The sequence below is a fragment of the Blennius ocellaris genome (assembly GCF_963422515.1).
Source record: "Blennius ocellaris genome assembly, chromosome: 17".
Taxonomy (NCBI): domain Eukaryota; kingdom Metazoa; phylum Chordata; class Actinopteri; order Blenniiformes; family Blenniidae; genus Blennius; species Blennius ocellaris.
Window position 1 is genome coordinate 26,100,375 of NC_137666.1, and position 12,631 is coordinate 26,113,005.

At 44.9% G+C, this 12,631-nt stretch overlaps 1 protein-coding gene across 4 annotated transcripts; it reads left to right on the forward strand.

Moving 5' to 3' along the window:
* Positions 1-2,670: 2,670 nt before the first annotated feature.
* pcnx4 (pecanex 4) lies at positions 2,671-12,428 on the forward strand. Of its 4 annotated transcripts, XM_080512503.1 has the most exons (12): positions 2,671-2,801; positions 4,613-4,725; positions 4,921-5,420; positions 5,503-5,682; positions 6,187-6,725; positions 6,819-6,919; positions 7,206-7,328; positions 7,453-7,813; positions 9,423-9,526; positions 9,609-10,714; positions 11,474-11,660; positions 11,735-12,428. In XM_080512503.1, exons 2-12 carry the CDS (start codon positions 4,723-4,725, stop codon positions 11,984-11,986), a joined length of 3,456 nt encoding a protein of 1,151 aa, XP_080368629.1. In that variant the 5' UTR covers positions 2,671-2,801; positions 4,613-4,722; the 3' UTR covers positions 11,987-12,428. The 4 variants fall into 4 exon arrangements, with proteins under 4 accessions (XP_080368629.1, XP_080368626.1, XP_080368628.1 ...); XM_080512500.1 differs by having other exon boundaries at positions 4,613-5,420; XM_080512502.1 differs by having other exon boundaries at positions 2,719-2,801; positions 4,641-5,420.
* The last annotated feature ends 203 nt before the right edge of the window (positions 12,429-12,631 follow it).

Sequence of the window (12,631 nt, forward strand, 5' to 3'; positions counted from 1 at the left end):
TTACATGTGCCTCAGTTTGTTTGTTTTTGGGGTTTTTTTCCCCCCTCCTGCTTTTGGTGAACATCTGAGGCACAAGCCAACTCTGCAGAGTAAAAGGAAAAAGCTCTCCCAAACAGGCTCCTCTAATGCATGTACTTAACTTCACTTAATTTGTGTTAATTCCCAGCATTAAGCGGGGCTAATGACTGCACAAGTGAGTGCACTGCCATTACCTTGTTCTGCCTGACATCAAATGGCAACTGATGGATTCACATCGAGAAAAAAAAGCAGAGATTTGAGGGCTCAGTAGGAGTACTCTAATGCATTAGGTATTGCTGGGGATAATTACACATTTCACATTTGTGTACAGTACGTGCAGTATGGATGTTATAAATATGACTATTTTCAATTCCATCCTGTTTGGAGTAAGCTCATAGCCACCACAACACTTCACACAGTATGTCTCATATCTGCACATCTGTCCGTATTTTTAACATTAAAATTATATTAGCATAAAAATGGTGAATAATTTATCACTTCTGAGTGAACCCAGATGCACTGCTGGCTCTGTCTATCTCTCCTCCTCTCCTCGCCCCTCCATGTGAGTGGACCACATGGTTTGTTGCTGGTTTAATGGGATGGAATGTGACAGGTTATGTTTTCATCTGCCTGATATGGAGCCCGACTCGGGTGGGAGGAGGAGAGACACAGAGAGAGGCCGAGGGGATGGAGAGTTGGTCTCTGCAGTTATAATTTGGATTCATAATTAGACATGTTTCTGCTTCTCGTGAATCAGTTATAGATGATGCCCCTCTCCCCCACCACACACACACTCATAGAAAAGCACATGCTCTGTATGGGGCTATTACTGCTGGTCCACGTACTCCCTACATTTGCTGTGTCTGTGCATTCAGAGCACCATTAGTCCAAGACTCTGTGAATAATTGCTGAACGGACCATGTATTCACTACTATCTACTCGGGTTCCAGTGTCAGGAGGGGGAGTTACAGGGGTGACAACATTGATTGATGTTTGATGCAGAAGTTAACTTTGCATATTGTGCACTGCTTGCCGAAGCACCATGTGCTGTGTGTGTAATGGATGAAAAACATCACACTGTGCATGCATCACACATTCACCAGCTTGTTTTAACTCGAGAAGTGCTTTGATAGGGGCCACAATTTCATCAACATCATCGCTTGAGTTGAAATTGCTGTTTGAGAAATGAACTGTTTAGCTGCTGATGAAAGCCTACTGCAAGTCATCAGCAAAATATAAATTACTTTGTTTTCAAAAGGTGCATATTATGTCCCAAGTTCATTTTTCCCCCACAAATAGATCCTCTATCTTGTCATATTGCCTCATCTGTCATTGAGTTATTGCTGTCGCTTGTCATTTTCCTATAATTTGTTTCCTGCAGAATAAAGAGCGAATGAAGTGAGAGTGACAATTAGACTGGAAAGGAAAATGCTTTTATTTTGTGTCGACATTTTGGGTGGCAGCACGTTTCACTGACGCATTAAATCTTAACTGCTTTTCATTTCTCAACTTGTGTGTCATTTATCACATTATTGAACTTGTGTGCCATTCATCACATTATTTCAATCACGCAAAGCAGATTACTTGGTTGAAATGGCAAAAACAAGTTAACAGAACAAGCAAACGACAGACAAATACCCAATTTTCTTGTAAATTTAACTGAACTCAATTTTCAGAGCTGTGTTCGATGGCCTGCTTCAGGGACAATTTACTGTAGTATCACTTTTTTGTGTTTCATGAGATTTGCATTGTGCATCTTCTTGGATGACTTGAGTGTTAATTGAGGCTGTGACAAAAACAATGTTTTTAAAAAGTGCTGCTATCGAAGGATTACAGGGTGAAAAACATGTTACCTATCTGTTTTGGTTTAATAGTGTCCTACACAGAGCCGAAATTGCTTTTTCAAGATGTCAAGCAAGCATAACCTCGTGCCCTCTCTGATCCCCTCAGCCCCAATAAGTAACAACAATTTAATCTGCTTTGCCCCAGATTTTCATCTCTCTTTGTGTTGACACTGTAGCCATTTCAGTCATCACTTCATGATCCTTCTTCCCGTCCTCCTGCTTTTGAGGTAAATCAGCATTTGAGAGAGAAAAACACTTGAACACAACCTCTTTCATTATATTAAAATGATAAAAAAAAAGAAAAAAACTTGCTCTTTTTGTATTAACAACAGGATGACAAGGACTTACAGGGTAATATTAATACTCCTAATCCTATGTCAGTTTTGAGGCTCAACTAAGCGCATTAGTTTTAGGATTTAAAGATAGTGATGATTGTATAGTTAAAGAAAATGTCAAGATAAAGAAAATAAAGCCATGAGATGTTTATTTCGTGTGATTGTAATAGTATTATTTAGTGGAAAACAAGTGGATGGCTTTTGTGTTTTAAAGAAAGAACATTTGATTTGTTTCAAGGTGACGGGACCAACTTGTCTTATTTATTTGATAAATATTACAGTTATTACTCCAGGAACTCTATAAAGGAGGATTGTATCACCATTTTCCATTCAGGTTGCTTTCAGAATAGGCGGAGTTACGTCCTTGAGAGTCGGGGAATATGGATAATGAACCAATCAGAGGGCTCTCTTCTGCCCTCGCTCCACGTTGATTGGTGACACGCGAATCTCGAGTCTCATGCCGATGTTGCCTGGTTTTCTTGCCGTTAGCTAGTAGCTAACGTTAAAGCCGCTGATTGCCGCCCGTTTATGAATAATATTTGATCAACTCCACCACCCAGCACCGCAAAAAGAGCGTCTACATCTGGATACTCTGCCGCGGACGGTGAGTTTTCCAGGCACGGGTGTCAACACGCTGTTGTTTACTTATTTGTAATAGCAGGCTAACGGGTTGTCAGGCTGCAGACTGGTAGCTAACAATAATAAAGCTAACGGAGGTTAATAAAAGGCTGAAATTGTTGAGCTCAAAATAATTCACTTCTCACTCATTTCCCGGTTCCATTCACGGAATCGTGACTTAAAGATGTCTACTGTCTCAAACAGGTTAACGCATCCACATTAAGACGTGCCACCTTTTACAAACCAGGCTGGTTCTGTTCATAGAACTTCAGTTAAACCCATAACGTGTCAGTAAGAATAATCCAATCCTGTGTGAGGGTAAATAAATACCTGTAAACATATTTATTTGAATTTTCTCAGCCGCCTGTAGACTTACAGTGTACAACGAACAAAATATGCATAGCTTACTGAATGACAGAAGGATTAAAGTAGTATGTTTTTTTATATTTCTGATGAGTAAAATTGCCTGGCCTGAATATAATTGTTGATACTCTTTCCTATTTAATTGCAGAACATTTGGCAGCAATGACAGCATATTTCTTACAGGTAGTTTCTTCCACTTGTTTTTGTCCATGCTATTGCAGTTGTTCATTCCAGGGCCTTTTGAATGGTTTCAGTTGGATTTCGGTCAGGATTTATGAAAATGTATGGTTTTCATGCGTTCGTCCTATCTTTCTCAGCCACCAGCCTGCTCAATGTGTTTGTCAAGTTGATGTTGTGTACAAAGGTCCAATACCTTCACATTAATATTCAGGTTATATCATTGTTTTTAATCTCCACAGTCTGACGAAGCCATCATCGCATTTACTGTAAAAAGAGATTCATAACCTTTATGTGAAGCATTCATAACCTTTATGTCAAGCATTCTGGTCAACTGAGATATGCAAGTTTTACTAGTTTGACGTGTCTGTAAACCATTTTCCCAAAGTGACTGATTTATGGGTGTAACCCATTGAACTCGATTTGGCAGTATTAAAACTACCGTCCAGATTATTATGACCCTTCTGTAAATGTTCTGCTTGCTTTATTACACACCTTCACAGACTCATGTTCAGGGTGAATCTTGACAGTTTTATGACTGTGGAACATTCCTTTAATTGGTTAAAACTGGAATATTGGGACATTTGACACACAAATTTTAGGCTAGACGAGTTGCATTTTTAGATACTAGCATTCCTGATGCAGTCAAACAGAAGACGCTTAAAACATCAGCTCCATTTTAGAATGTAAAACCTTAATTTTTTGGGTTAATTCAAGTGTTGTGGATTCTGAAAATACTAGTAAGATGTTCTAAAATGGTTAAAACCCACCAGTTATTCTGATCTGCACCATACATGAGATACATTGACTGGAACTGCTGTTTCATGAAACGACTTTTTAGATAGATAGATAGATAAATACTTTAATGATCTCCAAGAGAAATTCACAGTTCCAGCAGCAGCAATATGGAAAGACAGGGGCATGCAGGGTTAAAAAAAAGCAATAGGTAAAATAGAAGAATATACCTTCAGTATAAACAATAATTAAGCAAATAATTAAGCAATAAACAATAATTAAGAACATCACCTGTGCGGGACTGCGCTCTCAGAGCGTGTAGAAAGTTCCTCGGATAGATGAGTCTTGGTGTGGAAGAATCCATATCCATAGGATATAATAATACGTTTCCTTAGAAACCGTAAAGTGAGTCTAAGGGGGAAAAAGGCGAAGAAAAGTGCGAGAATGCACGGAGCTGCTGGAGGGGCTGCCTCGGCGCCGGAAGTAATACTGTAATTTTAAAGTGCCTTTTTACTTTTTCAGATGAATTATTTCTGTATGTGTGCTTCAGTGCAGAGCGCCTCACTGTGTCTGGGATGATGAATAGAAACCCTCCTGCGGCTACGTGGAGATGACCTGCCACCCCTTCGGGAATGGTCAGAATGGGGCCAGATGTGCCCCTTCTTAATGAATACAAGCAGGAGTTCTTCTGGAAGCGTTTCCCTCAAACCGTGTTGGGGGGTCCACGCTTCAAGTTGGGCTACTGTGCTCCACCGTATGTGTACGTCAACCAGGCCGTCCTGTTCTTGACACCATGGCTTTTTGGGGGCTTTGGCACACTGCTCTGCCAGCTGCAGCTTCTCCAGGAGCTCCACGCTGCCGTGTTCTCCGGGATGCTGATGTTTGGGGCCGCGGCCAGCGTGCAGGCTCTGGCGCTGTATGCCACTCGCAGGAATGGCGTCGTGGAGAGGCTTGGCGCACCCAACATCCTGGTTGATGAGGAGGAGGTGGAATTCACCCACTGCGTCAGTCCAGAGACGGTCCGGTTCATCACTCCCGGGAAGCGGTTTGGGCTGAACGTGCTGCTGCACACGGTGCTAGCCGGAGTGCTCTGTGGCTTCGGGACGTGGTACGTGTTCCTCGGCAGGCTGACTGTTCTCTATGGCAGCATCGGCGTGTCCCTGGTCGTCTTTGTCCTGAGCTGGGTGACTCTGTGTATCGCAGAGTACTCCCTTATTGTTAATACCGCCACAGAGACGGCCACTTTTCAGGCACAGGACACTTATGAGATCACCCCGCTCACCCGGCCTCTCTACATCTTCATTTTCATCGCGGTGGACTTGGGTGAACGGTGAGCAGTCTTGTAGCATTTGTCTGTGTGAATGATAAAATGTTTTTAAGGTAAATAATGTTCCCCTCTTGCTGTGGTGTAGGTTCTCCGATCCGGTTCCTGAGCTCCATTTAGCCAGCCAAATTCTGCATGTGCTGTTCCTGTTCCTACCTCTGCTGTGGGCCTTCGGGATCCTGCCCCCCCTGGACGCCCTGCTCCTCTGGGGCATGGAGCAGGCTCTCGTGTTTGGCTTAGGAGGTTCACCCATGTCTAGCAACCTCAGGTACATGGCCAAACATAAAGCAACTTTACACTCAGATTAAATATTTTTTTTATATTTTAAGTTGCATCTATATTTGACAAGGATGCCATTATATATTTCTGTTTGTAATCAAAATGATGATTGGATTTGACTTTTAGTGTATCCAGTTTTCTATGCGTCTGTGCTGCTTCCAATTTCTATGAGAGTCCCGTTTCAGGCCAGGTTTATTATCCTGAATCGCATTCTTACTTTTTACTATTAGCATATATTGGTAAGCTCATTTCACCCTCAAATTAAACTGTACTAGATGCCCATTCTTAATAACCCATAGTCATAGTGAGTCTTTAGCTTCATAGTTTTTATGTGAAAAATGTAAACGGAACACATTTTAGTCTGCTCACATGCAGCGTATCTTCAGTGAGAAAGCTGTTTTCATCAGATTTTATGAGTTGCATTAAACTGACAAGTGTGACATCAGCCTGTGTATCATCAGTCCTCATTTGTTTTCCTGTTTGTGTGCCGCAGGCTGCTGTTGATGTTTGGTGTGTCTGCCAGCATCGCCGCGTGTAATTATTTCATCCCATCGACACTGGGTGTGGTCCTCTTTTCTATCTCGACGGGATTTCTGCTTAGCCTGGACCTCAGCCAGGTTGCCACACTCTGCGAAGGATCCGGGGCCGCCTTCAGGGAGCCTGGACCGCGCAGGGGGGGGTCACCACCGCCTCCTCTCAGTTCCTTTGGCTGGTGTCTGGGCTGCAGGGAGCTGCTGCTATATTTGAGCCTGTTACTAGTGGCGATGGTGGAGGCGGGGTTGTTGCATCACTTCCTGGGTTCAGCTCAGTACCAGAGTTTGGTGTTGGGACCTCAGGCTCCTGTCAGCTACCTCCTCCTCATACTCTTCGGCCTCTGCTGGGCTCTTAGAGAGATCCAGGGGGCCTATGTTTTTGGAGGTGTGTTCCTCAATCCCCTGTACCCCAAAGGCATGTCCAATGTTCAGACTTTCCAGCAAAGAAACAAAGGATTGTACATTTCTGCTGCAATTAGAAGAGTTCTTCTTTATCTTGGTGAGCAATATGCAATTCTGCACAAATTCATCTCGCAGTCATGTTGTATATGATATCATCTGACCTGCATGTGCTCTGTGTGTTTTACTTCAGTGTCTCCATTTGCAATGATCGCTTTCCTGTCTATGGACAATTCTCTGGAGCTGCTCCACACGGTTGCCCTCAGTGTGGGATTCACTCGAGCCTTCAGAGTGGTACGTTCGCTTTCTCTCAGTCTCCACCGCAGCATTAACATACAGTGATGAAAATGTTTATTCAAGTAACACTACTCGTTAAGTTAAGATGAATTCTCAGTATTACCTTCGCAAGCCACAGATGTTTGTTTAAAAAAAAAAACAACCCTTAAAAATTTGACATTGAAAAACAAATCCTCTTGACATATCGTCGTCAAAATTTATTCAAATTAGTCTTTAAGTGCTCTCCGCTTATTTTTGTGGCTGTCACGCTCAGCAGAGTGGCTGCTTTATGTTTGCTGTGCAGGTGTGGCAGAGCTCTGAGGATGCTCTGCTCCAGATGGTGCTGGTGATCCTGGTGCGGCTTGCTGCTGGAAGCTACGTGCTGCCTGGCTGGGACGGCCTGGGGACTGGAGTCCAGCTTCTTCTGGTGAGGACAGAAAATATGAGTATAATCCAGTTCATGTCATACCTTTCTCAACAACTTGATGTAACTGCACAATTCCTGGCCTGATAAAAGTCCATGAAATCACTGCTCTTCGTTTGTGGTCCAGGTCGGCCTCCTGATTGACCGACTCGCCCAGTTCATGGCCAAGCTGAAGTTCACCCTCACGGTGTTGGTCACATCGTGGACGGAGAAGAAGCAGCGGCGTCAGTCTGCTGGGACTCTACTGGCTCTGAATGCCTCGCTGTGCCCGCTGCTGCTGGCTGTGGTCACGCTCTCCGCTCTGCTCTCTGCCCCTCTGCTGCCACTCTTCACTCTACCCATCTTTCTGGTGGGGTTCCCCCGGCCTCAGCGGAGCTGGCCTGGGCCCGTTGGCACCGCTTGCCCCTGCCCAGACTCAATCTTCTACCAGCAAATGAGCGGCAGCCTGGCCTCGGCTCTGAGGACGGCCTTCGCGAGAGGATCACTGGGTTAGTTTTCATCCCTGATATCTTTTCAATCATATAGTCATTCTGGTGAATCTCTGCGCTCCCAATAATGTCTGAAGTACTGGAACTCATTCATCAGGCACCTTATTTGAAATTCTATATGGCTTCAAGTTTTTGCATTCAGCTCTAATAAAAACATATCAGGTTTTCCTCGGATTAGCTCCCAGCCCAAACACCAGCCAGCAAAGCTCCCCAGACATCCAAAGAAGATTTAATTTATGCACAACAGCGGGGCCTCACCATCCTTCTGACTTTTTGGGTTTTAAGCAGGAGGTGTCAGAAAAGTGACCACAGGGAGAACTGGCTTGTGGCGGCCAAGCGTTCATAGCGACGTCGCTTTTTGATCCTTCGATGTCTCTTCCTCTCATTGTGAAGCAGAATTCACCAAGCGTTGGATTGTTCACCACTAATAGGGAACATGAGCTGGGTTTAGACCGTCGTGAGACAGGTTAGTTTTACCCTACTGATGATGTGTTGTTGCAATAGTAATCCTGCTCTGCTACGTACGAAACCCGAATCAGGTCGTCTGCAAGTGATTTAGCACCAGGTCCTCCACAAACATAAGTTCCCACTCAATTGACTCAAGCTCTAATTACAACCACTGAACTTTCTTCATGGGTCAAATAGAAACTGTCTGCAGGTCAAAGATCACTGAAGCGTCGCCTTCTGTGGTTAGATACAAAGAGATATAGATTCAGTTGTGAGCTGCGCTGCTTTGAATAATAGGAGGTTACGTGATTCCAGTTCAGCTTCCTGTGAAGTGACCCCAGTAAAACAACAAAAAAAGCTCAATTCTGTATTCATTTTATTCAAATGTTTCCACAACAGCAACTGTAATACTTCGATGCTAATCTGAGCTGCTGCTTGGATTTAATTCTCCGCTCCATCAGAGAAATAAAAAACATGCTCGTGGAGACTTGTTATTTATGGATTGATGATTCAAAGCTGAATACAAATGAAGTGACGTAATCACACATAATGTATAATTCAGACCAGTGGCTTGTTAGGTTGACGCTCACAGTCAAACGGTGGCACTTGGTCGTGTGTTTTACTGCCTTGCTCATGATGGAGTTGCGTGGAGCGGCGAGCAGCAAAGGAATCTGCCCATTGTGTCACTTCACATCACAAGGTAGCAGCTGGGGCGATTCTGAGATGTCGTTACGGGACATGACATTATTGTTGAGCCGAGCAAGCACGAGTCAATTTAAAACATGAGCGCCCCACCCACCCACCCCCTCTCCACTTTGCTGCCGCTGTTCATCTTTTGTCTTCAAAATGAAAAAAGGCCCTCATTGTATAAAAGCAGTGAGGTTTGGAGGACTAATGGAAAGCAATGGAGTCAGTTGAGGTCTTCAATATTTAGATCTCTGTGCAGTCAGCCAGTTAAAACACTGTCATGACCTTCCTGTAGTATTGTCATAGTGCACATCTCTAAAGCGGCTCACTCAACAGCCACGTTATCCACACAGTCGGCATCAGGATGCACAGCTGATGCAAAATGAAAGAGGTGCGTAGCAAAGAGTCCCTAATGTGTGTCACATGTGTTTCTTTACATGAATTGCACCTCATGTGGGTTTCTCTTTCGTTGTAGGATCTTTAGCCCCAGGCTCACATTTTCTCGGCCGCTTTCAGGACCGCATGGTTTGGATTATGATCCTGGAGAGAGGCTATGGCTACTGTACAGTCAACATTAAGGTATTTCATTTATTCATGTCGGTGAAGAATCAGTGAATCCACAGACAGCAGTGATGACCGGCTGTGGCATGGTTCTTCACAGGGTCTGGAGCTGCAGGAGACATCGTGCCACACGGTGGAGGCGCGCCGGGTGGACGAAGTGTTTGAGGCTGCGTTCGAACGCCCCGAGCGGCTCGGCTTCACGCAGGGCTTGAACCTGCACTGGGGCAACGCTCTCACTCCCTGCGCCGCGCTCGCAGTGCGAGTCTACTCCGACGGCCGGAATGTGCTCTCTGGTATTATAGACTCTCATGACAACCTGAGGAAGCTTCAGGACGACTTCATGAAGGCCCTGATTTGGTTGCTGCTGCGGTACTGTGTGCAGAAGCACAAAGGGTTTCTGTGGAGCGGCGACGAAAGCTCCGGGGTCGGAGGCATGAAGTCTCAGTCTTCACAGTTAGCCCAGACTACCTGCAACACACCACCAAAGGCCGTGGTGGTGGAATCCAACGTATCCTCTCTCAGGTTCAGACAGGACAGCTCCAGCCTGACCTCTTTCGGGGATTGGTCTGATGAGGACGACTTATTCGGGCCTCAACCGGCCAGACGGACTGTGGCTTTAGTGACCGTGGAGGCCCAGTCCGGACACACAGCGCTGCAGACGGGGGCCTCGCTGCCTGGCTCTGTGGAGATGGACAGCCTGTTTGAAAACATGGCTCTCTCGGCGCTGCAGCCGCTGCAACCTCTGGGATTGGGCATCGGCATGCCGGCCGTGGACAAAGGCCGGAACTCGGACGTGTTCAGAGAGAGCCCCGGCTCCCTCCCCCCTCTGAACTTCAGCTGCCCGCAGTCGGAGGCTTTCAACCTGCCGACCGTTTGGAGGACAGCTCCGTTTCTCCCGTCCCGCCTGCTGGCGCTCAGGTCTCTGTTTCCAGAGGAGTGGTTTCGCTTTAGCCTGGGCCGGTTTGGGCCCGCTGTGCAGAGCGACACCTCAGAAGACATGACCAAAGCCCTGAAGGAGGACGACGTCTTGAAAGAGCTACACGTGCAAGTTGCTCTCTCATGTCTTGTCTCCCTGGGGGCGGAGTCCACCTTCACCAGTCCCAGTTATGTCTACAGGCTCTACTGTGGAGACGTTCCGTGGACAGAAGGACTCGACTGGCTGTCCTCCTGTAAAGAGCTTTACCAGCTCACTCTTCAGGCATTCAGGTAAAATAAACTCATGATAAAAGCAGTGAAGACCTGCTGATCTTTATTCAGCCCACCTTTCATTATGCTTTCAGAGTTTGGATGTGAAAGTATTTGTCAAATCAGATGGCGCCCCACTTCTCTATATTGTTATAGCTTATACCTGCTGGCAAAAGCACAAAATGTATAAAAACAACAAAATGAAGAAAATAGTTTCTAAGTATTTATAGTAACTTGTATCACAATCACAATATGCAACGTTAATGCACTTTCAACCATTATCCTACACCTTTATTACCCTTTTCATTCATAAGAACTGATGTGTAGAATATTTACTGTTCACTTGAAAGTAACAGTATCTGCTCATACATGAGTCGAGTGAGTCGAACTTCACTAAATAACATTTGAATTGCGGGACAGTCGTACTCGATAATTTACTGTCAGTCTTTAGAGGTGGAGAATCTTTTTTTACGAGCAATGGTGAAATGTGTGATTTTGCCTAGTTTTAAACCACAAAGGCTTGGTAATGTTGGAATGTAATGGTCCATCTTCATACTGACTTGAAGTGTAGAATTATATTAAAACATATCACATTTTATTGATTGCCCTATAAGGCTTTAGCTATGTGCACATGCAGCTCTGCCTGTCCTCATAAATGATGTGTACTAATATTTCTATTCTGCAATCTTCTCAAACTGGAACATTACAACCTCGCGTCATTTCAAGTTTGAAATTCCCAGAACTTCCGTTAGGGCTTGTCACACTGTCGTCTGCTCGCAGGTTCAGTTTCAAGCTGCTGTTCGATCAGGCGAGCCTGGGACCAATGGAGTCCCCCGAGGAGCTGTTCAGCACGTTGGAGGAGTATGACCGGGACTGGTACATCGGCCTGGTGTCTGAGAAAGGTTGGCACGACAGCGTCCTGCAAGAGAAACCGTTCCTCTTTTCACTGGGACACGACCTGACCATGGTAATGATTCGCACACCGTGCCTGGACGCAGTCGTCGTCGGTGGAGAGTAACACAATGCCGTCTCTGTTCTCAGGGTACCTACACAGGCCGGGTCCTGTCCCTGCAGGAGCAGCTGGTGCAGGTTGGCCGTCTGAACGGAGAAGGGGTGCGAGGCCAGTGGGCCAACCTCTCCTGGGAGCTCCTGTACGCCACCAATGATGATGAGGAGAGGTACAGCATCCAGGCCCACCCTTTCATGCTCAGAAACTTGACGGTCCAGGCAGCAGACCCTCCTCTGGGATACCCCATATACTCCTCTGCCCCTCTCCACTTCCCCTGCCTCTGACATGTGCTCCTTTTGGCCTTTTTTCTTTTCTTTTTACATCCGCAGCAGAGGACAATTATTACTGAGGAGAGAGGATGGAATCTAAACTTCAGTCTCAAATGTGTAGATCATCTTCTACATTGTTTCTCATATCAGATCATTTTCACGCTGAAAGTCAACGAGGTTTAAGTAAAGACCGTTTAGAAATTAAAATCTGAAAAATGGGGGTCCATCGCCGACAACAGCACATTAAAAACATGATTGATCCTGATTCACTGACAGTTTCCACCATCACACAAGAATCTGGCCTTTCTTTGTGGTTGGATCACACAGACTCAAGACCTCCGCTTCATCTTATCTTTTACATTTTCATGCAATTGCCAGAAAAAAGGGAAAATAATTTTGTTTTGTAAAAGATATCAAGGATGTGCCTTGGGTATGTCTTGCTGTATGTGTATGGTGTTTTGTGCTGTTTTGTTTACAATTCAATTGTTTACAATTTTAGATTGAAGAAGTAAAATGAGATTGTTGTTTCTTGTACATATTCAATTTTATATGTCTTACTGTATATACTTCTAATAAAAGTAGCTGGCAAAAGCACTTTTTGTACCATTTGATTGAAACACGCAGGAGCAGAGAATCAATGCAAACTACATTTCAAAGCTC

Bases quoted from the DNA above. Each gene is read 5' to 3' on its own strand.
- pcnx4 (XM_080512500.1), top strand. From the start codon at position 4,723: ATGGTCAGAATGGGGCCAGATGTGCCCCTTCTTAATGAATACAAGCAG. The intron at 5,421-5,502 runs GTGAGCAGTCTT...GCTGTGGTGTAG, and splicing joins GCGGTGGACTTGGGTGAACG to GTTCTCCGATCCGGTTCCTG. The intron at 7,814-9,422 runs GTTAGTTTTCAT...CTTTCGTTGTAG, and splicing joins CTTCGCGAGAGGATCACTGG to GATCTTTAGCCCCAGGCTCA.